The sequence below is a fragment of the Chelmon rostratus genome, chromosome 6 (assembly GCF_017976325.1).
Source record: "Chelmon rostratus isolate fCheRos1 chromosome 6, fCheRos1.pri, whole genome shotgun sequence".
Classification (NCBI taxonomy): domain Eukaryota; kingdom Metazoa; phylum Chordata; class Actinopteri; order Chaetodontiformes; family Chaetodontidae; genus Chelmon; species Chelmon rostratus.
The window spans coordinates 5,365,115-5,389,223 of record NC_055663.1 but is presented as its reverse complement, the minus strand read 5'-3'; the positions used below and the strand labels follow the sequence as shown (position 1 = coordinate 5,389,223).

Sequence of the window (24,109 nt, the reverse complement as noted above, 5' to 3'; positions counted from 1 at the left end):
CTGTACAGCTGACTGAGACCAGGCCTGCACATGTGGAGCCTCCTGGTGAGAACCATGAAATCACAACACCTCCACCTAATGAGTGGTGGGAGCAGGAGGGAGCACACGGAGGAGGGAAGGAGAGGGTCTAAATATTGACAGCAAATATTTGATTGAAGTGTAGGGTTGTCCCCTGACTCATAGGTGTGTGCTCTGACACAGAATCGACGAGCATGTGTGCACAGACACACACACACACACACTTCAAAACCCCAACTGAAAATTTTATTTGTTATCAGCTTCTACAGCTGTCTTTGACTTGAAAAAACAGGGATGGATGCTTCATATACACACCTACACACACAGTCCTCAGGGCCTGCACCATGCTGAGACAAATACACAACTTGACAGTGGTAGATGATACTCTGTGTGTGTGTGTGAGAGAGAGGCAGAGAGAGAGAGACTTCATATCTGTAACAGACACACTCAGTTGGGTGCCAGCACAAGCGCGCACACACAAAGAGTAATCTCTATGCAACCCATTTAACACACACTCACACACACAGGCACACCTGACTGAGCGCCAGCTGGGGGGTTTCAGGTGGAAGTCCGCGGGGAAGGCTTCGCAGCATGGCCAGCCTAAAAATATAATGCACTGGGAGGTCTTTTGTGAATAAACAAACACACCGTCACATTAGCCATTCCTATAGAAAGACCTGGAAAAGAAAGGTAAAGAGACAGAAAACAGCATCACTGCCATGTGTTCAGTGAGTAAGAGAGTGTTACGTGTGGTCATGACTGTGAAGGACATGGACATGTCTGCATTTGGAAATCTGACATGGGCCTCATTGCATTGTCAGCATGTTCGTGACCTCTTGCAGCAGATGCTTCCCTTGTTACATTAAGAGACAAACTGGGGCTCATTTCAAACCAGTTCTGCAGTTTCTGCTTGAAGGTAAGAGTACAGTTAGATGAGCCTCCAGCAGTGTACCAGGCTGAGCCCCCCAGTGCTGATCCGTGAGACCAGCTGGTAACTTTGACGGTAGAGATTAGCAGCAACAGGTGATCAGAGCTCTCCACCTGCTGGACAAAATACAGAACTGCGCCTTCTTCTTGGTTTACTTTTGATGAACTACAACTACCATCAACCCTGATGTCCACGAGCAGAGATGGAGAGATTTAGCAATTCCTGGATTTAATTACAGTATAAAGGTATTTTTATTTAGTGTTCAGATTATGCTACTTCTAATGCACTTCTAAAGTACTGAATGTTTTACTCCACCGAACATAGGCCTATGTGTACTAAACTCTACAGATTTTACATGTGATACATACTTTGAAAAAGGGCTTGTGATCCTTTAAAAAGAAGTCAGATTTCAAAAAGTTTTAGAACATAGATTTTTGGATTATTTTGCCAAAATTAAAATTCAAGGCAAACTACGGACCATCTTCCTGTGGGATCACACCAGCTGCTTCGTCCGGCAACGTGCTGACATTTTTAAGCCATGAGCACTCAAGAGGCCTAGTTATTGCTACCATATTACATGAGTACTCAGCTCTCATTAGTCAGACCACACCTTTGAGCTCTGCTTTCATTTTGATCTCAACACCACACCTGTGAAGTTTCATGACAGCATGACAACGCTCTTTCTCTCTCTCTACATGTCTTCACAACCACATTTAGCCATTATGACACCTGTTTGTGGTGATCAGACAGTTTTTTGACCACAATCAGAGTAGCCGATGTGACACGGTGTGACAGTCATGTTTTCTTCTTTTTGTTCAACCTGAGAGGGCGTCTCTCAGTGTGCCCAGTTGCTGTTCCCACTTCCACTAATGAATATAAAGTGGATTTAATCTTACAGCAGACTCGATGCAAGAATATACTGGCAAAAATATCAAAGATATGTGTGTTTTCAGTCTTCAGGCTTGTTCATCAAAGGCAGCCGTTGTGCTTGGGCTTTCACCTGATGTTATATCCACAGATTTTGTGTTTCAAACTTTGATAAAAGGGGATGTGATTTTAGAATGGTCTTGGAATGAGGCCTTTCAGGATATGGTGCAGGTTAATAAAACCATTCCTGAACAAAACCAACAATGTGTTTTTAATTTGTCTTTCACTGAAATTAGATATAGAACAGGAAATTCTACTTAGGTTTTTTTTAGCAGCATTCATGTAGGGAGGGGCAGTTGTAGCCTAGAGGTTGGTGGTTGGAGGCTGGTTCGAGTCCCCCACCGGACTGGCAGAAAACTTGGGTGTGGTGGAGTATTCCCTCCCCCTCCATTAGCCGGCTGATGTGCCCTTGAGCAAGGCACTTAAACCATCAATATGCTCCCTGTGCGCTTTATTGCAGCCCACTGCTCCTGTGTGTTTCACTGCATGTTGCATGTGCGTGTTTCTTCACAACAGAGATGGGTGAAATGCAGAGAATAATTTCCCAGTCTTGGGATCAATAAAGTAAATAAAATAAAAAATGTAATAACACCATTTTCTCTTACTTACATTTATTCCTTAAACTGTGATGGAGTATTTGTTTTTTCTTTGTCATGATAAAGCTCGGTGTTTCTCAGAGGACTAGAAATTCAATAGAACCACTCAAAGTCCGACAGTCTGATGTCTGTATTTGTTTATCCAGCGTTAATTAAGTGTTTTTGTCCTAAATTGAATTTGACAGAAAGAGAGAGAGAGAGGGAGAGAGAGAGGGGGCATGACGTCAGAGGTCAGCTGACTGGTTTGTTTTGCTTGCTCGAGCTCGTCCTGATAAAAACACAGCCGGAGGAAGGAAGCAGCGACATCAAGCCATCTCGAAAGTATCGTCCTCAGTTTCTGTTTTACCAATAAGCTACCAGCACCGCGGCTACTTTTAGAAATCCTTTGTAGCTTTTATATTTTTGCTTCGATACACGCGCTACCTCTGTTTTCATCCACTGCCAGCTGCTCGACTTTGACGCAATATGCCTTCAGAAAAAACCTTCAAACAAAGAAGGACATTCGGTAGGTGCTATCGCAGCTTGTTTTACCATTTTACACACACAACGCCTCTGCTTCATGTCTTTTATGTAATGTTTGTAGCTGTCGCCCCATTTTTCTCTCTGAACTGCAGCAGAGTCCTGGTCCTGTCGCGTCCACAGGCCAGGTGGCTGTTAGTTATTATCCCAGCGCAGAGTATTAGCGTTCATTTTGTTCAGGATACACTTTAAATGTGTGCTCAACATTACTGCTGCAGGTTTTTCAGCTACACTAAATGTACACTGAGCTCTGCGGTCATGTCAGCCTATTTAAAAGAAGAGAGAGGTCAGCAGTGGTTTCCACTTGTATACATACAGCTTGAATATAGGATAGAAAAGAACAGAGCAGAATAAAACAGGGTTAACTGCTGGAGGCCTGTCTCTCCTTGTGTGTGTGTTTGGTTGCATCAGAGCGGTGGTAGAAAAACAAAGTGGTGTCGAAACGCAGAGCAGACAGAAGGAGAGCTGCAGGATTGGGGGATGGGACAGTTTGTGGAGGAGAAGAGAGGAGTTTAACATTGGGAACAGACTGATTTCTAAAAGTGCACAGTTTACCTCTTGTTGTTTGAAGGCTAGGCCCCAGCCTCGATGCGGATTAGTTTCAGTTGCCTCCTGCACCCACAGAGCTAACGACGAGGCCTGCAGTGCTTGTGCAAATGCAAATTAGTCGTTTAACCACTTGCCTCTAACTGAATACACGTTGTGTTTCTTTGTGTATTCAGTACGTAAAACGATTCAGTGTCATTCTGTGAAATTTCTTTTCATCATAAATGTCAGTAGGTTGATGAGTTGTTCTCGACTTGTTTTCCTCAAAGTGTCATGTACCTCGGACAAAGATGGGAACTGTTGCCTTCAGCCCTGGAAATATAATTCCCAGCATGACTAAAAGTAACCGACTTCCGGTTTAACGTCACGTTATTGGTCCAAATTTACACAACCGGAGCACGTGCGGACCAGGCAGTACAGAGAAACATCGGGTCACGTGCGTTTGACTATGTTTACGAACGTGCTAAAGTGAAGCTTTACATCCAAACTGGTTCTTTTTTTTTACTGTAATGTATTGTACTGCGACAAACTTGTTGAGGCACAGTGAACTGTTGGTGAAGGCAGTCACGTGAATATATAAACGTATATATTCAACAGTTAGTTATGGTGATTGTTTACATTGTAATGGTGTTCAGCAGCTGGCAGTCATCATTTGCCTCAGACTTTATTTCATCCCTGTGTCACTGCCTTGCACATGATTATCTGGGCCCGCGTGTCTTTTCACAGTACACATTACACTGTCATTAGGCCTGGATGCATCAGCAGGCCTACACCCGAGTTCAGTCTCTGAGTTTGAAACAGTTCAAGTTGCATATCTGTGTAATAGGTCATAACATGACTCAGGAAACCACGGCGAATCTTCCAGCTGTGCTGGGTGTGACTGACAAATCCCCATATTATGACAGAACAGAAATGTACGAAAAAAACCAAGATGCTTTTAGGTGAACTGCTTCCCATTTTGTGTGTGTGTGTGTGTGTGTGTGTGTGTGCGTGCGCATGTGTGTGCGTGTGTGTGTTTGATTAAAATCTGATGACTCCAAGGCTGTTTGTGCTTCAGTCTGGTCATGAGAGACAGTTGACACATACAGAGCTTCCCTGTTCCTGGGCGATGAACTCACTCTGACTGAAATGTAATCACAGGACAATGCCCCACATTTCCTCAAATTTAGCATGAAAATGCCCCCCTCAGAAGGGTAAACAATTGTCATTTGATTGAACTAGATATCCTAACAGTGGCTGGAAATGTTTTTTTTAGTGGCATGTCACAAGACTGGAGACCAGTAACTGAAAGCTTCAGATAAGCCTGACAGCTGACAGGAGGCAGTGCACTGCCTTTGAATGTTGGCTCTGGTTTCATTTTTGCTATTTTTATCACAGTTTCATTGTACACATTGTCCACAGACTGATGGAGATGCTCATGATGTTGAGATGTTTTTTCCACATGTTCAAATTTGTTGACTGGTCCCATGTTGACCATCAGACTGCTGTTGTTGACGTTGTCATCACAAATTGCAGTCGGCCCAGAGTGTTATCTGTGGCCCAGTTACAAATCACCTAGAATGGGGTTAAACCTCAGAAAGGAGGGGCCTGCTCTGCAGCCGATCATCAATGAGGAAGTGATCCGTCCAATCAGCAGCTGTGTTGCTGACCTGATCTGTTGAGTTATCTCCAAACATAGTGCTGAAAAGGTCAACCTTCAGTTGAGATTCTAACAATCTAAAATGTAGAGACCATCCAGGCACCACTGAGCATGACTTTAAATTCTGCAGCCTGTGCTGAGGGCATTTAGATACTTTTAATATTATGAAAAGAGTTCTAGGAACATCCTTGATATAAATAAATCAAATCTCCGTTTTAGCCTCATTTCCTGCACAGGTGTGGTGTGTGTCAGGGATGCAGACTGTACACACTTGTGATCACGCACTTAAGCAATTGAGTGGAAAATGAGTGAATTATAATTTCAGTCTAATAATATGCTAATCACTGTGGAACAACGTGCTTACACCATGAGTGGGTTTTAGGAAAGCCCATTATGTTTTCAGTGGAGCGCCTTAGTCCACTAAGCAGTCTGTTAAATACATTGTTCCCAGATGTTTCTGTTCTGTTTAATGTTAAGCTCCAAGAATATATTCATATTATGAGTATTTTATGAGTATTATTCGCAGTAGAAATGATGAAAAAGAGCAGAAGACCAATTACAGCTGCAACATTCTTTGGTTAAGAATGTGTGAGAGTGCATGATCCGTTGCCCCCTGCACAAAGCTGTTTAACCAGACATTATAATTACACCTTGATCACATCATCACCAAATACAGTACCTTACAGAGGGGTGTGATTTGAATACTGTATGTATGTGTGGAGTGTTAAAACCTGCCTCTCTTTCTTGTTTTTTTTTTTTGTGTGTGTGGCTTCTCTCTCTCTGTTCGTGACTTTGTGTCTGTGTCTGCACTGTCATGAACTCATTCGTGTTTTATCAGTACGTGCTGATTCTCCTGACCTGCTGATCTGCCCGTCTGGTTGTACAGCTCCATTAACCAGTGTCTGTTTTTCTACCCTTCAGAACAGAGAGTAGAGGATGTCAGACTGATCCGAGAGCAGCACCCCAACAAGATACCTGTGAGTTCACACGCACGTGCACTTGCATTGATGGGATGAGCGCCGAAGCCTGTGCAGTTAGATCCAGGGAAGCAACATTTTAAAAACACCTTGAGAGAAACACTTGAATGGCAGAAATGTATCGGCATGATGTGCGTGATAGCAGGCAGGAAGACACCAGTAAGAACAAGACGAACGGAAAGTGTTACCACATGTTTCCTGGTTGTACTCCGAGCTGTCAGTGAGGTTCAGTGTTATTTGTTGGTGTCAGACACATTTCTGCATCTTCTGACATCTGGTTGGAGGTTAGATTTTATTTTTGTTGTCTTGCTCGTCATTATTCTTATCTTTATTTCATGTTTTAGGGTTAGTTAGGTTCTGTTTTAGCGTTACCACAGCAGTTACTTCTAGTTTCTCTTATGAGAAATGGGTGTGATGCATCTGCAAATTAGTCAGGTTTCCACTGGCTCTTAGCAACCACCAATAAACAAAAGCACACCTCATGTTTCACCTGCTAATTTTTTCATTTTGAGATAGAGTATCACCACAGCCCTCCATCTGCTGCCCCATGTAGGCCTCATCTCATCTTAAAAGCACCCCAGTCTACGTGTGTGTGTGTGTGTGTGTGTGCATGCGTGCGTGTGTGTGTGTTTCCTGTGTACTCTCCTGGGGCTATAAACTGCCATGTCATGGTAAGTGTTGAGACCAGAGGCAGATGCGCTGTGTCACTGTAATGTAACCCCATCCAGACAGCCTCAGTGAAGACAGTTGTGTGTGTGTGTTTGTGTGTTTGTGTGTGTGTGGGGGAGGGGGGGGGGGGGGGGGGGGGGGGGGGCAGCCTGATTATAGCTCTCAGACCCGGCCCTGCCTCACTGAGCAGTATACCTGCTTTCATCCTTTCAAACAGAGGTCAATGTATTTCACTTTAATGATATAAGATTACATGAAATACAATATTTAATCTGCATTAGACATCAGGGTATCATGGTGTGCATACTGTCCTATTAAAGGCAACATAAACACAGGCATTAATAATTAAGACAATCCATGGCTTACATAAGTAATAGATAGTGTTTTCAATTCTAAACTACATATAAGTATGAAGTCAGAGTCAGTCGGGGGGGGTAAGTGTAGTGGATGTCTATCATTTGCATGTGTTGTCGGTGATGAGGTGGTCTGTGTGCTTCTGCGGTGCCGTCTGCAAAGGCTTGTTTGAAACGCATCTTAATGAAATGTCTCACTGAACAAGAAGGTTCTGTGTTCAAAGCTCCAGCAAGCCAGTTTCATTCACCGCATCATCTGATATGTCTGACTTCATCTACCTATCACATCTCACTATTGATCATGGACACTGGTCTCAAAGCAGTTTCAGTTTTCAGGGTATCAGGTCTAAAAACAGCCCAGGAAACGCTGCCTTCATAGAATTTCACCAGTGTCTCTGCAGTGGATGGATGTGGAGAAATGGTTTGCTGACTGTGTGTGTGTCTCTTCTAGGTGATCATTGAGAGGTATAAAGGAGAAAAACAGCTTCCCATCCTGGACAAGACCAAGTTCCTGGTGCCAGACCACGTCAACATGAGCGAACTCATCAAGATTATCAGGTAGACCTGAAGTCCCCCCCTCTCCTCTCCTCTCCTCTCCTCTCCTCTCCTCTCCTCTCCTCTCCTCTCCTCTCCTCTCCTCTCCTGTCCACTCCTTTCCTCTCTTCTCTTCTCTTCTCTTCTCTCCTTTTCTATCATTGATTTTCTTTTCCTCTCATTTCCTTTCTTCTTCCTGTCTCTTCTTTCTTTTATTTTTTCCTCGTTCTTTCCGCTTACCTCCCCTGCCTCTCTTCCTCTTTCCTTTCCTATCCTCTCCTCTCTTCTCTCCTCTTTGCTTCTCCTCTCCTTTCATCTCCCCCCTTCTGTCCTTTCCTTTCGTCTTATTGCTCCTTTCCTTTCCTTTATTTTTTCTATCTTTTCTTTTCTTTCCTCTCATTCCCTGTCGTTTCATTTCTTCTCCTCTTCATCCATTGCCTCTCTTCTCTTTTCCCTCTCCTCTCCTCTCCTCGCCTCTCCTCTCCTCTCCTACTCACTCTGCCATGGCTTTGTCTCCCCACCAGGAGGCGCCTCCAGCTAAACTCCAACCAGGCTTTCTTCCTGCTGGTCAACGGCCACAGCATGGTCTCTGTGTCGGCTGCTATCTCTGAGGTCTATGAACGGGAGCGGGACCAAGATGGCTTCCTCTACATGGTGTACGCCTCCCAGGAGACCTTTGGCACTGCCACGACCACCCAGTGAACAGCCTTCCTTCTTCTTCCACCTGGCAGGAAATTGGACAATTGGTAGTTTTTAGCCCCCTCCATGTTTCTTGCCACGCACCTTTAGTCGACTGAAAGAACTAAAACACCAACTGCTTCATCCAAACACAACGTAAAATAGTTTCCCAGCTCCAATTGGTCTCCGTTATGACTGCAGTGAGTGAATGGACTGTTCGTGGACCACCTCACTCTCCCAGTAGCATAAATCCACAAGGGTTGACCAGAAAGTTCAAGTAGAGAAATCCCCAAATCTGACGATGACTCGGGCCAACAGCGTCTTTAGTGTCTCTGCTTCTTTATTGTCCTCTCTGGTGATTCATGTCCGCTGTCATGGCAAAGTGCAGCCTGTCGATGGCAGTTAATTTCAGTGTTGTGCTTACGTGTCTCCTAGGCTGTACTTATGTTCATGTATATATACATTTCAGGTAGTGACATTACATAAAAGTGGTGAGGCGCCACCACTTATCTATATATACATTAGCCAATGAAGAAAGCCAACCTTTAATTTTAAGTTTTTTGGAGACAGGCACCAGAGAAAGTTAGGGGTGTGTGGGTTCATATGTTGTTTTTAATGGAGATTTTTATTGGAGTTAAAAGATAAAACTAAGGGATTAGTAGTCTCGATCGCAGTACTTTTACCAGAGAAAATAGGTAAATGAAGTAGAGAACGTCCTTGTTAGAGAACACATCTCTGCTGTGTGTCGTCACATTCCCTCTGTGGTCCTACTTTGATGTTTTCATCCCTCCCTGCCTTGTAAGCTACAGCATCTTCACTGTAACAACAAGATGTTAGGAACTGCTTTTGCTCTTGAAACAGATGATTGTAGATTGCAAAAAAAAAAAAAAATGCCTTGGTGTACAGATAATATTGACTTTACAGCTTTGAATATGAAAGGGGTTCCAGTGAGAGTGTAACCAAGTTGACTTTGGACACACTACAAGGAGCATGGTCTGAGTGCATGTGTGAATGGAGCATGATGGTGTTTCTGTAAACGCTGATGAGGGGAGGCGGTTCCCTTTTCCTTTCCTTATTATCTTCTTTGTCAAGAGTATTTATGAAGGTGATCAGGGAATGAAGGAAAGTCAAAAGGAGGGTGAGACCCGGGCATCTTGTCTAACTGTCCGTCTGTGTTCTGCCTTTGACCCACAGGGCTGATTCCCCACAGCTGTCATTGTTGTTCAGTTTCAGTTCGCTGGAATTCAACAAGCGCTGTCGCTGTGGGGAACGCACCCCCGCCCAGTGGGCTTTCAAGGTCTGCGCTCTATAGATGGTCCTCCACACTTTCTGTGCTGTTGTACTTCTCTTCATCCTCCTCCTCCTCCTCCTCTTCCTCACCATCTTCTTAACAAGTTGTTTAGCAGCTTTTATATCGCAGTATTTTATCATTTTGGTTCTTTTTGTTTATGTGATTTTTATTCCACTGTACCGTGTCTTTACTCTTCGCTGTCTGCAGTATGTGAAGTACAAAGGTGACTTTTTTTCTGACTAGTGAAAGCCACTGTGTGTTTGTTACAGAGGGGTGGAGCATTCGTTTCAGTGCTGACCTTTCTGCCTGCTCCTCTGTTTCTCACACACATATCCACACACAGCAATATCGCACAGCCTCCTCTTATGTATTTATGTTGGTATTTTGTAAACAATAAAAGGAGAAAAAAAGGAGAAATTGTGGGGTGTCTGTCTTATTCTCACTATAAACCAATATCCCAAAACAACAGCGGTTATAAAGGCCTCCATCGTGTTGCCTGACCCAGTGCTGCACCAACTTTGCTTTGGTGGCCGAAAGAGAGAGAGAGCTCTGCTTTTCAAATGGTTCAACATGCTCATTGTGTCATATACTGTGCTTTCAAACGTAAATGTGTATTCATGTGCATTCCTCATGTCTGGGTAAAAAGTAAAAAAACAACCTTTGTTGATCACTTTATAGCTTGTTAGGAGTTTCCAAAATAACACTGAGATGCAGATTAAGAGTAATGCTCTGCAACACTTAAGATATGTATGTATTTTTTAGCAATCTGAAACATCTAATCCTGAATGTGTAAATATGGGTCTGTTCCACTGTCTGCCCTGTAATTTACTACGGATGAGAATGGTGGTTTTTGTCCAAAATTAGACCTGTGATCTCAGTGTTGCTCTTCTGGCTAAGTTTAACACAAGTCCTTCAGTCCACTGGCTTAGTTTTAGGATTTAGATGTGACTATTCAGACAGAAATCTCATGAAATATAATTGGATTTACATTCAGGCTGGTACTGAATATAATTCATGACAAGAGAAGAGCAGTGACAAACAAACCCAGGGCAGTGGTTGGAGATGTAGCTGTTTACCAAGCACTCAGTGCTAAAATGTGTGTTCTTTGCATTGTAGAAATAGACGTACTTATGTTGATAAACCTTAATTGTACGTCACCAATCACATCATCTGCAGATGTGAAAAAGCCTTTAGCGTCGCCAGAGAGACGTATGCAAAATCTGATAAATAACCTCAAGTGATGTCACTTGAGTCAGCATCAGTTGGGGCTGAGAACTTGGAGTTTAAAAATGCAAACAAACTGGGAGTGTGGATGTAGAAAGAAGTGAGATTACCAGACTTCTGCTGCCTGCTCCTCATCTGTGCACGACGCCTCGGGGCTACAGTAGCTGCCACTAGTATCACACATCGAACTGTTGGAGGTCATTTTGCATTGTGGGTAAAATAGTTGCCAGGTTTGGACAAGGAGGAAGAAAGTATGAAAGAAGGAACACATCTCTGGTTCTGCTGCACTGATTTTGATCCTTATTTTAAAGCTGTCCACCATGAGTCCAACAAAGTTACAGGAGTCTTTACCTCAACAAAGAAATCATATGCACACTATGATGAAAGACAGAATCAGAAAATATTTTATTTCCCAAACGTGTTTCCCTCAAAGTACTGATACAACAAGTTTTAAAACGCAATAAGCAATATAAAATCTGACCTACAAATGAACTGGGTATTTAGAAACTGAGTTCAAACATTTGCACACAAACGTTTCAAGAGCACATTTTACTAGAGATGAGGCAACATGCATGCTGGAGGATCAGTCAACCACCTCTACTGAGACTTACAGATTTAGACTCTGGCTTTAAGGAAACTGCAAAACTAAATAGTTCCAAAAAACCTACAAAAGTAGAGATATGTGACAAATAAAATCCAAAAGAAGGCATTCTTTGGTATGGAGGCAGCTGTCCCGTACTGTGCAACCATGTAAGTACGTATGAAGTGTTTCTGCAGCGTGTTCATAGAGGCGGTTGCACTGTTACAGGAAGTTAGATGGACATTCGGCTGAACAAGCGAGAGCTCATATTTCTGTGAGAAGACATTTAACATCATAATACAAAAGCACATTGCTGACTTATTCTAACAACAGACAGAAGCTGTTAAACACACTGAATGTTCAATACTTACTATTTTAAATAAACACCCCGCGTGCCCCGTGCTGTGCCCTCCAGGGGTACAGATAGAGTTTCATCTGAAGGACCAGTTGTCCTCATGTCTGGAAAACTCTGGGTCCTGCCCAGCAACTCGCTCGCACTCAATGACTCGAATACACTGAGAATGTTTTTCTAACGTACTCAGACTCTTTCCAACTCATCTGTCCTCAATTTTCCTTTGCGTACGTTAATTACAAAACAACTCCCTACCTACTGGAGTGAGAACAAGTTTAGGATCAACATCCAGGCTGCTCAACGTTCACTCACTAACAACAACATGAAAAAAACAATGTCATCAAGCTGAACTGAAAGAAGGCACTTCTGAAATGTCCATCCAGCTTGAATGAAACACTGGTGTGATCTGAAGATACAAAGACATTCTGTACTGACCCAAGAGGTTTTGAAGTGTGTGAAACTGCTCAGTGTGCACTGTGATTGTCCTGCTGTAGAGGAACAGTATTTGGCACAGGAGGCCGTTTTGCTCTCAGGTTGGCTCAGAGGTAGAGAGGCTGATCCGGATTTCGCCCCGGGCGCCAGTGAAGGGCTTTTCACTCTGCCATCGCTAGCTGCTGAAGAGGGATTCCACTTTCGTGACCCGTCCATCACATCAATCATGATCCATCTTTCTTCACCCAGCGTATACATCTTCACTCGCAGCCAACAAGCCCAAGTCACATGTCAAACCCTCGTTTGAAGGATACACAAGGTGTGTCCTTTGTGGCTGTCAGTGCCTAATAAGATAATGTCATTTATTGAATGAAGGTGATCAGTGCCCTGGTGCTCAATGATTACTAGATTATACATCACATGATTTGAACCATTGGAAAAGCTTTTGTGAGGAATCTAGGCAGTAACACCTCATTTACACTCGGTATTAACACAGGACCTTATCTGTATATCTGACACAACCCGATCTTACCTCTGTGTTTACAGATGGGAATTTACTGCGCTCTCATTGTCCTCGTTGAGATCAGATCTCTGTTCCAGAGTTAAACTTGCGCATGAGTAATTTGAGGCAGTGGCAAATGAGCTCCAGACTCCCTAAAAAAAACCTGTCTGACAATTGATAGTTTTGACACTTGCTAGAGGAAACTTTAAAAACTTTGTGAGACGCCGTCTATTATTTATCCCCCGTTGTAAATTCAGCAAATGTTAATATGTTAAGTTATTCCTTTCTTTATATAAAAGATACTGTGTCAGTCTGTCCCGCTGCACCGGCCTGTGGGCTCCTCTGTGACCGGATAAATGATCTGCCTTGTTAGCAGCAGAGCAGATGAGTGCAGCACACACTTATTTCTTACTGCACAGTATGCATTTCCCAGCCGTGTAGCTCTTTTGGTGCTTTCATGGCACAGAATAGACGTTGGATCATCACAACTTGGTATCATGGAGCTTGGTTTTTCTTGCTGGTCTCTACACCACCAGCCTCTTAATGCCACCATGTGGTCATCAACTTTAAAAGCTGACATTACAGCGCCTGAATGCCTCGTCAGTTTTGGTCTCCTTGGGAATAAACCACCCGATCTTGGGTGGAGCAGCAGATTCTGCAGAGCCTCAGGTTCTGTAAAGGATCAACCGTCTTGATTCACCATTTTAAAGGTGTACTGTGGCGTTTTCTTGTGAACAAACCAAAGCTGGATTAACATGAACTGTTTTGATGGATGCTATTCTCCTACAGAGTGATGCTCACCGGAAATAGACGAGCTGTTCACAGCTGCATAAAAAGAGTTGTGGATGGTAGTTAAACTTCTTGCCAAGTTTAATTGGCAGTTCTGAAGACGCACGTCGATTGCCTTTGCTCAGCGCACATATTGCATAACGTCCTGTTAGCATAAAATGTAGGATGGGATGTTTTATATGAGCAGATTCAGTGAAAGGTGCTTCTTTGTGGGTTCAGAGGGCTGGACAGAAATGCAAGGTATCCAGTCTGTCACTATAATTTGATTTCTGGGATTTATGTTTAAAATGCACTCGGCTCAGTTCCCAGTGAGTGCTGTGCCTTTGGTTTGTGAACCACCTAGAAGACAATAAATGCTCAGTCACTTAGCTGGGTGGCAGATTTTGGGACTCTCTGATTGTACTGCACCATCAGTAACATGGCTGGTGAGCTGTTTGTAGTGTCTCTTCTGAGGATGAGGCAGAGTCCTCTGAAAGGAGGCGAGGCAGAGTTTACAAATCTCCAGCTCTGCCTGTGACTCGTGTTTGTCTCTGTGGAGATCTGAGGAGGGATGAAAGCTAATCTGATGACACACACTGTGACAAGCAATCTGTTTCTTTTCCATCCTCCTCTCATCTCTCCGTAAGCTGTTGTAAAAGAATTACAAAAGACACAGGTGGTCTGCGCTTTCACATCGACGGTCTTTAAACAGACTCGCGTTGCCTCCTTGTACCTGGAGGCAGGCCGTCCGTCTGCTCGTCCCTTTTAAACTCTGTGGCCGCTGCCTGCTGGCTCCAGCAGGAGCATGAGGTACAGTTGTGTCAGGAGTACGACAGTTCAGATCCACTAGTGTTTCCACTCGTTAGTCCCCTGAGTCCTTACTGTCAGAGTGAGGAGTGTACTTCAGCCGAAATGTCCCTGTGAAACACAGCAACACAGAGAAACTCAGCTGCCCAAATAATACAAAGACATACAGCAGCAGAAACAGAAACTGACTATCTTCTTTATTTATGGGTAATTTACAGGTTGAACCACATTCTGTGCCACAATTACAAGAAGTATTATTTAAATAGAACTGTGTGTTTGAAATCATTAATTATAATTTTATCATCGTTGGATATAGGCATCCTAAAAAGTTGTTAAAATGCAGCCTTAAAACTTTAGATAAATGCATTAGGCAATTAAGAAACTGAAGTTGCTGCAAACATTGTTTTTTAACAGACAATCTAAAATGATCTTTCACATCCAGACAGATGGTTGCAGTCTAAACACTGGTGGCTCTTTACTGATTGTGTGGATTATTTTTATAATTACATAAATAATATGAAATGTAGGTTCAATCTTTAGACTCTTTGACTCTAATCTTAAGAGAAATAATGTAATCACACGTAGAATATTACTACACTACAGTAATGAAACTAACTGGTGAGCTCATCATCTTTGACATGCAATTAGCGTTCATTCACTGCTTCATTTATAGAGTGCCACCAAATACTGCGAGATAATTCACTCTTTCATTGCTTATTTATCATCAATTAATGAGTCTAAAGTCTATCAGGAAATCATTGTAGTTCACTGGTTCACTCTTTTCACTCACCTTGCTGTGTTGAATCCATGGGCGGCTGTTTGCACTCCTCTGCTCTGTGTCCATTGGCACCACAGTTATAGCACGACAGGCTCCCTGCTGTCCGTTTCTGGCCTCCATTTCCCACAATGCCATGGGGCTGGTAAAAGGCGAAGCCCTGCTGCGGGTCATGTGACACAGGGCTGTGGCGGTAGAGAGGTGGTGGCATCATCATCGGGTAGGAGAAGGCTCCAGTGCCGGCGGTGCTGGACGAGGCTATCAGGGGGCTGAGATGGAGCAGAGGACCCAGGGTGAAGAGGGAGGGGCCGGCCGACAATGGCTGCAGGTAGCCGGCCGCTGCGTATCCAGGCAACGCCCCATACGCGCCGCAGTTTCCCCGACAACCGCAGGAACTGCAAACACACACGGAAGGGGTGTGACCTGAACTTTGATCCAATGAAGACGCAGAGGAGGGGGAAGGGGAGGGGCTAGAGGCAGGCTGGGGTGGGTAGTAAGTGTTGCCGGGCACAGCAGCCACTGGAACATTGCTTGCGGTTGCCATGGGAACAAAGCCACCACCACCACTGGAGCTGCCAGACTGTGAGCCAGACTTTGTGGAGGGACATGAGGAGGAGACAGAAGAGGAGAAGGAGGAGGAAGAGGAAGTAGGTGGGCAGGAGTAGTATCCAGATGGAGAGGGGGATGAGGAGGAGGAGAGGTGGAAGTGAAGAGGGGGGTGGGAGACGTGGTGGAGGCTGTTGGAGGTGGAGGTCATAGCAGAGCTGGTTTCTACCATCAGACCCACAGCACCTCCGGCCAGGCCGCGGCAAACCACCGAGTCCTGTAGCGTTGATGAGCCGTCCATGTTAAGGCCAGGGAACAGGTTCTCCAGCCTCACCCCCATCCCCACATTGAGCCCCGTGCTGAAGCCTGCACCAGCCGTAGGCACGCCCGAGCCCAGCGGCTTAGTCCGGTCTTCCGTGCACAGCGGAGGGGGCCTGGGCTTACGCGGGGAGGCCAGGATGCGTGCTGGGTTTGAGACCGGGGAGAGCAGGGTCTGGGGGTAACTGGCCTGTGGGTGGTAGGGAGGCTGCGGGAGGCCAAAGGAGCAGGAGGGAGGGAGAGGGGGAGCTGGATCAGTTTGGACAGGTAGGACCTGGGCTGTGGGGCGACTGGAGCCTGTGGGGCAGCTGGAGTTCAGGATGAAGAGGCAGGAGCGGTCCTTCTCGGGACCCCCTCCTGCTGCGTCCGGACCCGGCATACCTGTGACACAGATACATGGTGGTGTGTTGAGAGCTCACCTTAATGTGTGACTGAACACCAGAGAGAGTAAGGCAGGAATCACTAACAGACAGTAGAAATACGCCAGGGATGTTGAAAATGTTGGGCTTATACAGGAGAAACTTCCAGGAGTATGACTTCAGATGGTTTGCTAAGATCAGACATATTAAAGGAGACAACTTACAGATACAGTTGGTGGCATGCTAATGTGTACATGTACATGCATATTATAACGTGATAGACATGCAGTGTTTTCTTTAAAAATGTAAATTTATTCTGCTATGTTTATGTAAATCTGTGTTTCAAAATCCACATAAGCCACTCTTCACATCAGCATAAACTAGATCCACCTCACACCTTTATTTAGAAAGGGAACACATCACTTGTTACTCCTCTTACTTTCTTTTTCCAAACAGCGATGAAGAACATGAGGAGCAAGTGCCAGGAGGAAAATTATGACTGGTGTGTTAACTGCATACCAAATTAATCAGAGCACAAAAAGGCCAAACTGCCTCCTAATTTATGTCTTGCTCACAAGCGATGCAGCATTTAAAACGCTATTTTTAAAATGGAGTCTGGTGCAGCGCTCACTCTGCATAAAACACAGCGGGGCTACGTGACATCACCTCCAGATCAATGAGGTCTGGGTCAAATAAAGACCCAGAAACACAGGATCCATCAGCATGTTAGCATGTTTGTAACCTGTACTGACGACATTATCATCACTTCACCCGTCTCTCCTCCGCTCTGCTCTGCATGTGGAGAGGTTAATCCCACCTCAGTGTAACGAGGGAAGAGGACACTAATGATCGGGTAGTGGTAGTGGCGCTTTCATCACATGAAGAGTTTCCCAGGCAGTGACACAGAGTTTGACTCATGTTTCGGAGCAGCGCTGCACAGATGCTCCCACAAACACAAATCACTGGTGTCTGAATGAACAGATAAAGGCTGCTGGCATTAAAAGAAATGTTTTTGGCCTCCCAGGCCTGTTATAGAGGAAACACTGACATGTCGTTTGGCCATTGCACAATTATTAATACCAAATAGAGGCTGTTACAGTATAAATGACTTGATAAATGTATAAAATGTTTCATTGCATGTGGCAGTGTCAGAAGCCCTTGAATTTCTGTTCATTTCATATAAACCCTGAAGATTTTCTAGTAAATGTAAGGAGACACAAAAATGAATTTCTGTGTGTTACAGGCCAAACATTCTTCAAAATGGAAGGAAACAAAATGGAATAAAAGAAGTAAGAAATTTATATTTCAGCAACAGAGGAAGCAGGGAGCTTTCTGTTTAGACCATGCTAATGTCAATTTGTTCTCATTATTTTGTGCATGAATTGGAATTCACGAATTAGGAACTGAGCACTAAACCAAATAAGCAAACACTACAGTAGGGAACATCACAATCAGAGTTGCTTTTTCAGGATTATCGTGATTCAGTCGTCCTGTGAGAAGACTTACGCCTGTGAATGTCTCTGGTCCTGTCGAAGGTGGAGTCACAGCAGAGTGGTGTTCGGGGGGAGCAGGAAGAGCTGGAGTAACCCGAGGACGAGCTGCTGTCTGTTGAGACGGGGTGATGGTGCTGCGCAGCGTCCACCTCCACTCGCAGCTCTCCTAAATACATTTCAATACAACACAATCTTGGGCTGTTTTCGGACTGCCACAGTTTAATTCTAATTTACTTTCAAATGAAGGCCAACTAAGCTGACAGCAAACATTTTTCACGTCTGAAGATTCTAAACTAATTTGTAAATGAAGTTAAATGAGCAGAGATAGCCTGAGACAAACCAGCTGTGTTACCTGCAGTGGAGGTGGGATGCGCTGAGGGTCCCATGTGACTGGAAGGCGTCACCCTGGCGATGCCGCTGCAGGACCACTTCTCCATCTTCATCTCTCTGCTGGGGACACACACAACACACAGAGGTTTGATGCATGCTGTGGCTCATCCTGTTTTAAGAACATGACACTTTTTTTAGAAGCTAATTTTTTGCATAAAAAGAAGGGGCGAAATCATTTTATATGATAGATTTCTGTTGTTTTAAGAGGAATGATTGTGTGATAATCCTAACCCTAACCTTCAACCCTGGACTGGAATGGAACAAGATATCCCAAGTGTCATAAAAACAAAAACCTTAAAGTCTTAAGTTAGAAGGTAGAAGCCTGCCCCGAGGTTAAGAAAAGCTGAAAGGCAGCTCTTGTTCTCCTGTCACCACCAGGGGGAGACATTTTCCACTCAACATGTTCATCCGCATCCCAACTGCTCTTCCCCAAACATCTGCAAACCTGTCGCATGGCCACCACGGCGGGAACTTTCCATTTCCTGTGTCTTGTTTAAGCATACTCACACACAAACACACAAGCTGGCACCTGCCTAATGGAAACCTGTTGATACTGGGGATGGAAACACCATTATCACAGATAATGAGAGCAGTTCACATGTGAGAAACCCAGAAATCCAGGTGTGTGTGTGTGTGTGTGTGTGTGTGTGTGTGTGTGTGTGTGTGTGTACCTGTGTGAGTGTATGTTTTTGTGTAAGTAAGAGAGTCAGAGCATGCAGACGCATTTGTTTTCACATCCACGTTTTTGTGTTTTTGCATGTGTTTCTGTTGGTTATCTCTGCAGAAGTACATCTTATCTCTATGGCCCACCTTCAGCCGGTTAACCATTGACACTGTGTGGACGGTACTGCTGAATATTTACTGTCCAAATCAGCAGCTGATCAGTCTCTCTATTAATCATTAAAAGGACAAAGCATCTGCTAACTTCACAAAGACCTGCACTGTAACAGGTACTTTAATCATTCTAGTTTTTACAGATGAGATGATGAGCATGCTCTAATGTTGCAACATATATGACAACATATACTCTGTATGTAGACTAACTTTTAAAGTGAGTAGTTATTTTAAGTGAAGCTCTAGGACAGCCACAGCACCACTTGCCAGTACATCAGCGATGCTGAATTCAGCACCTCCGACATTAGTGGACAGATTCGCGAGTACAGATTTTCCCTGAGCAGGTTCTGAGTGACTCTGTGCACCCTCAGTTCAAAACCTGCTCTCGTGATTTTCTCCAGATGTTCTGGCAGATTGTGAGCATGTGAGAGGATGCACGCTAAGCCTCTCATGGCTCAAAGGGACACATAGATGTCATTCAGAAAGCAGAGTCTAACAGGATGACACTTCACCTCCAGGTCAAATCCCTGCACGGTTCGCCCTCTGTGGAGTTTCCATATACGGGAAACGTTTGGTCGTGTGCGCACGCACGTGTGTCCATGTGAGTATCTGTCCGCGAGAGATAAACAACTGCTTCAGCTTGTCCCCAACAACATCTGGCGGAGATCTGGTGAGTGTGCACTTCTAGTTGGTTTTGGTTTTGAACTTCGATACAAACAAGTCATCAAGGGTCTATTGAGCTGTTGGCAACAGCTGAACTTTTCTTATTCATTCTACATAAACACTTTTCTGTAGGACTTCTTTATGTACCACTTTTATTGGATTTTGTTCCACTGACAGTGGCTTTCAGAATGGAGGGATTTATTCATGATGGAATGGCTCTTATTTATATTTCAATACCAATTTCATAGGGATCATAGGGAATACTGTATTCTTGGTCCTCTTTCTAGGCCACATTATACAAAACAATAATACTAACTATCATAATTATGCAGATGACATCCAGATTTACTTTGCTCTGCCACCAAGCAACTACACTCTCAGAGATTATCTCTGCTAGGGAATAAAAGAAATCAGTGACTCAAACTCTCTGCAGCTAAATGCAGACAAAACCAAGATAACTGTCCGAATACCAAACGTTAGCCTTCATCTCGACTCTCTGTCTCTGAAAACTAAACAAGAGGGTCAGAAATCTTGACTCTGACTTAATCTTTAACAGCCACGTCAAATCCAAGAGTTTCTATTAAAACCATAGCAAGGATCAGAGGATTTATGTCTAGGCTGGACTCAACTTCTAACGCCTTTCTCTGTAATGTTTTGATTTCTTTTCAAATGGTTTATATTTGTTTAATTGCTTTTAATGCTTTTATGCGTTTTATTACCTTTTTATGATTTTAATGCATTATGTAAAGCACCTTCAACAGCCTCTATATATGAAATGTACTATACAAACAACGCACAGCTGCGATGTAGCAGCCTCATCACTACTTTAGCCTGAAGGCAACTCAGTCCTCCTGCAACAACAGGTGTGTTTGGTAGACATATGTCTGACCTAGACAAAGCCACACTTGCTGTTTCCCCCTGTACCAGTTTTATGCTAAGCTAAGCTAATTGTCTCCTGGCTCAAGCTTCATACTGACAGGACAGGAAAGTGGTATTGATCTAACTTAGAAAGCTCATTGTAAGTTTGACATTCCTGTTGTGGAAAATCCTTATCAGCCATGAGTGCATCAAAAAGACTTAGTGACATCTGCAGCTTACTCCAGTGACTTTTGTAGCTCCAGTTGAGTCTTGAGTTTCTTCTTTGCACCTTGGGTCAGGTCGTACTTGTTCAGGTCTTCCTCTGTCAGCGCTAAAAACTGGAGGTGACACAGAGAAACAGATTTCAAACTAATAACATGTATAAGAAAAGCAGGCATGCTGGTTTATTCATGAGTGTTTAAAGCTGACACATGACCACCACTTGAAATACTGATTTTAGTAAGTTATTGAGCGTGCTTGTCGTTTCCTATAAGACAGAGATCCTCATAAACATTTGTTCAAGAGCCAGAATTTTTCCAAGCAGACACCCAAAACCCAAAATTTATTTAGGCCTAATTCGCTATTATTGTTTTATATTGTCACTTTCTTACAAAATTGGTCTTTTTATTAGCCTATATCAGAGTGAACAGACTCCTAAAAAACATGGAAAATCTATAACGACAAATATACTTGAGAAGAACATGCTCCCAGATCTCTGCCAAGGAGGCAGTATACTGAGGAGACAATTTTCTTCTTTTTCTTTTATTGACTGAGCCGTTTTAGTTATTGTGCGACACACAGGGCTGCCAACTGTCACTCACTAACAGTGAGACTCACTTCTCACACACTCTCACACCACACGTCATTTTTCTCATGCAGAGAAATACAAATCTATAACTGATAACAGCACAAAAAAAGGACAGACAAGGGTCAGCGGCTCTTCTGGCAGCAGCGTCTCTCCTTCTCCTCTGCGACTTTAAGTGCCTGTTAACTTTAAACTGCATTAATAAATAACTCTTAAATCAACAAACTACGGGATAGAATCCAAAGTCGACCCACCTCCTCCATGGTGAGCTGTTTGAAGACGGGGTAATACTTGTGGAGCCGGAGCCTGCGGAGCCAGTCCAGGATGCCGTTCTGCTCCGGAGTGTTGGGCTGAGACTGGCATGGCGCCTGTGTAAGGGACTGGGATCGGGATTGGGAGTGGGACTGAGGGTATGACAGGGACTGGGAATGTGAGTGGGACGTTGGCTGGGAATGGGACAGGTGCAGGGACTGAGGCTGTGCGCTGGACTGACTGCCGCTTTGTGGATGAAGGTGGTGCTGGGAGTGCTGCTGGGGCTGAGAGTACGAGTGCGGCTGACTGTGTTGGGGGTGCGGCTGGGAGGAGGGATCGCCTCCGACAGCCGTGGAGCATTGACTGGGCAGGGCTGGCACAGGGGGAGGGAGGGAGGACAGCTTGGGGGAGTGCTGGGGAGGAGGAATGGAGGGAGGAAGAGGAGGAGGGAGGGAGGAGAGGTGAGGAGAAGGGCGAGTCAAGACAGAGCTGTGGGTGCTGACGACGGGCTGGACGCTGGCCACTCTGTACACCGCCCTGAGAAAGGAGAGACAGTCTGAGGGGGCACGAATGATGATGATGATGATGAAGGATGGAAGACAGAGAGAGAAAAAATCTTACCTGTTGGTTCCTTTGTACTGAAGCATACAGCCAACATCTGAAAGACAGAGTGGGAGCAATATAGGATAAAATAAACAACATATAGTAATGAGAAAAAGTGCAATTCATGCAGAGGTCAGGATCAGAACACACTGATGATTGTGACTCTATTTCACTGCATCGGTTTACTGCTTCTGCCGGGTTTCAACCACACCTGTGGGTTTTCAGTTTTACAATTGGTGACACTCATTTCTTTTCACTTCTTCAAAATTCTTCACACAGGCAGCACAGCAGAGGTCAACGTGGACATTCATTACTTTCATACAAAATGCAATCAGTGGTCACTCAAACTCAACCACCACCAAAACATTGCATGTTTATGTCTGTAAACCAGACAGAAATTTACTTCATTCTGCAACATCTAGAAAGAAACACTACAAATAATTAATTAAGGACATACAACACTGTCTGATTTCATTACTTGTTGACCTCTATGAATGACTTGTTCCAGGTGAGGAAGGATCTACTGTGGTTTATTATATGTTATTATATGGGACGGTGTGGCGTTCCACCACCTCTTCCAGTCACAGAGTGGTTTACGGCCCTTCCCAGGACGGTGTCACATTTCCTTCCACCTTACTCTCCATTCCTCAACCCAACAGAGGAACTCTTTTCCTCACGGTGGAGGAAGGTTCATGACCGCCAGCCACATGATCAGATGTCCCACATGGATGCAATCAATGCTGGATGGCACATCTGTTACAGATATGACATCTGTTGCATTGACAGTGATATGTATGCTTAGTAGCACATTGAAACTTCAGGTGTCTGTGCTCTAAGAACAGCGTGTGATTGAGTGCTTCACTTTTTATATCTAGGCAAGGACAGCTTTTTGTGTTTGATGGTAAGATTTTGGCAAGTCATTCTGGCACTGAAAAGTTTTCACATTGAATTGCTGTCTTGAACATGGTAAAAAACCAAAAAAGAAAAAAAGAAAGAAAGAAAAAATACATCCTAGATGAGTATGTTGATTATATAGGATATCAGTTTCACATGCAGTGATGGTGCTTAGTCATTTTGATGGTTTAAAGTGCCAGTCGGTGTCAACATCACAGGGTCTTTGTGATAATAACATCTGGTTGATATTATTTCATTGTATTAAAGGTACCCTGTGGAGTTTCTGATCACTAGCAGCACTACAGATCAATGTTTAATGAGTGGGTCCCTGTTTTATTGGGAAATTAAATGCATTCAATATGATTTGTTACATCTCAATGACACACAGAATGAGTTTTGGTGTTTGGTGGGAAACAATGAACGGAAACAGTTTGTTTACAAGAACATTTCACATGGGACCTTTAATATTGAGATATTATTGGGATTGCATTGTTGGTCACTTGAACATATGATGAAATAATGATATCAACTGTTATATGTAATGTAAGTGGTACTTTAGTGGTGTACTAGGCATAATCAATCCTACCTTATTGTTATTTCTGCCCTGATATAGGCCTGTCAGGTCAAAACCACAGTACACATTGTTTTTCTTTATCATTTAACATTTATAATAGCACAAACAAAGTGTTGAAGGAAGTTAAATTGCAAAGACGCTATACTGCTTACTGCAACATGTAAATTTGAAATGTCATGGGGTTTCTGCATGACAAAACCTGGAATGAATCAGCCATAATTGCAGCCTTTTACGGTTTATCCGTTTATCATCATACAAAGAATTAGCAAACTTGGTCAGGTGACATTTTGTTCTTGTCTGAAAGCAAAGTCTGCTGTGTTTTTATTGAGATAAACCCATTAACTAGAAGCATGCATGTGGTGAACCATGTGTTCAGTGCAATAAATGTGATATTACAGCCTAATA

The 24,109-nt window shown here is 43.8% G+C and overlaps 2 protein-coding genes across 2 annotated transcripts in view; one reads left to right on the top strand and one right to left on the bottom strand.

Annotated features, from left to right (window-relative positions):
• The first annotated feature begins 2,743 nt into the window (after positions 1–2,743).
• map1lc3b (microtubule-associated protein 1 light chain 3 beta) lies at positions 2,744–9,337 on the top strand. The gene is made up of 4 exons (XM_041939474.1): positions 2,744–2,974; positions 6,095–6,150; positions 7,624–7,730; positions 8,231–9,337. Exons 1-4 carry the CDS (start codon positions 2,935–2,937, stop codon positions 8,406–8,408), a joined length of 381 nt encoding a protein of 126 aa, XP_041795408.1. The 5' UTR covers positions 2,744–2,934; the 3' UTR covers positions 8,409–9,337.
• Positions 9,338–11,285: 1,948 nt separating this feature from the next.
• zcchc14 (zinc finger, CCHC domain containing 14) overlaps positions 11,286–24,109 on the bottom strand; it is a 34,036-nt gene continuing 21,212 nt past the window's right edge. Inside the window, exons 8-14 of the mRNA XM_041939844.1 lie at positions 22,255–22,291; positions 21,636–22,170; positions 20,817–20,914; positions 18,184–18,281; positions 17,845–17,997; positions 15,131–16,360; positions 11,286–14,451 (exon numbers count right to left, since the gene is read on the bottom strand). Of these exons, the coding sequence (XP_041795778.1) occupies positions 14,396–14,451; positions 15,131–16,360; positions 17,845–17,997; positions 18,184–18,281; positions 20,817–20,914; positions 21,636–22,170; positions 22,255–22,291 (2,207 nt within the window). The 3' untranslated portion in view covers positions 11,286–14,395. The remainder of the gene's footprint in view (positions 14,452–15,130; positions 16,361–17,844; positions 17,998–18,183; positions 18,282–20,816; positions 20,915–21,635; positions 22,171–22,254; positions 22,292–24,109) is intronic.

Coding starts and splice junctions, on each gene's coding strand:
- map1lc3b (XM_041939474.1), top strand. CDS start 2,935: ATGCCTTCAGAAAAAACCTTCAAACAAAGAAGGACATTCG. Junction 6,151..7,623: donor AGCACCCCAACAAGATACCT/GTGAGTTCACAC, acceptor TGTCTCTTCTAG/GTGATCATTGAGAGGTATAA. Junction 7,731..8,230: donor GAACTCATCAAGATTATCAG/GTAGACCTGAAG, acceptor TCTCCCCACCAG/GAGGCGCCTCCAGCTAAACT.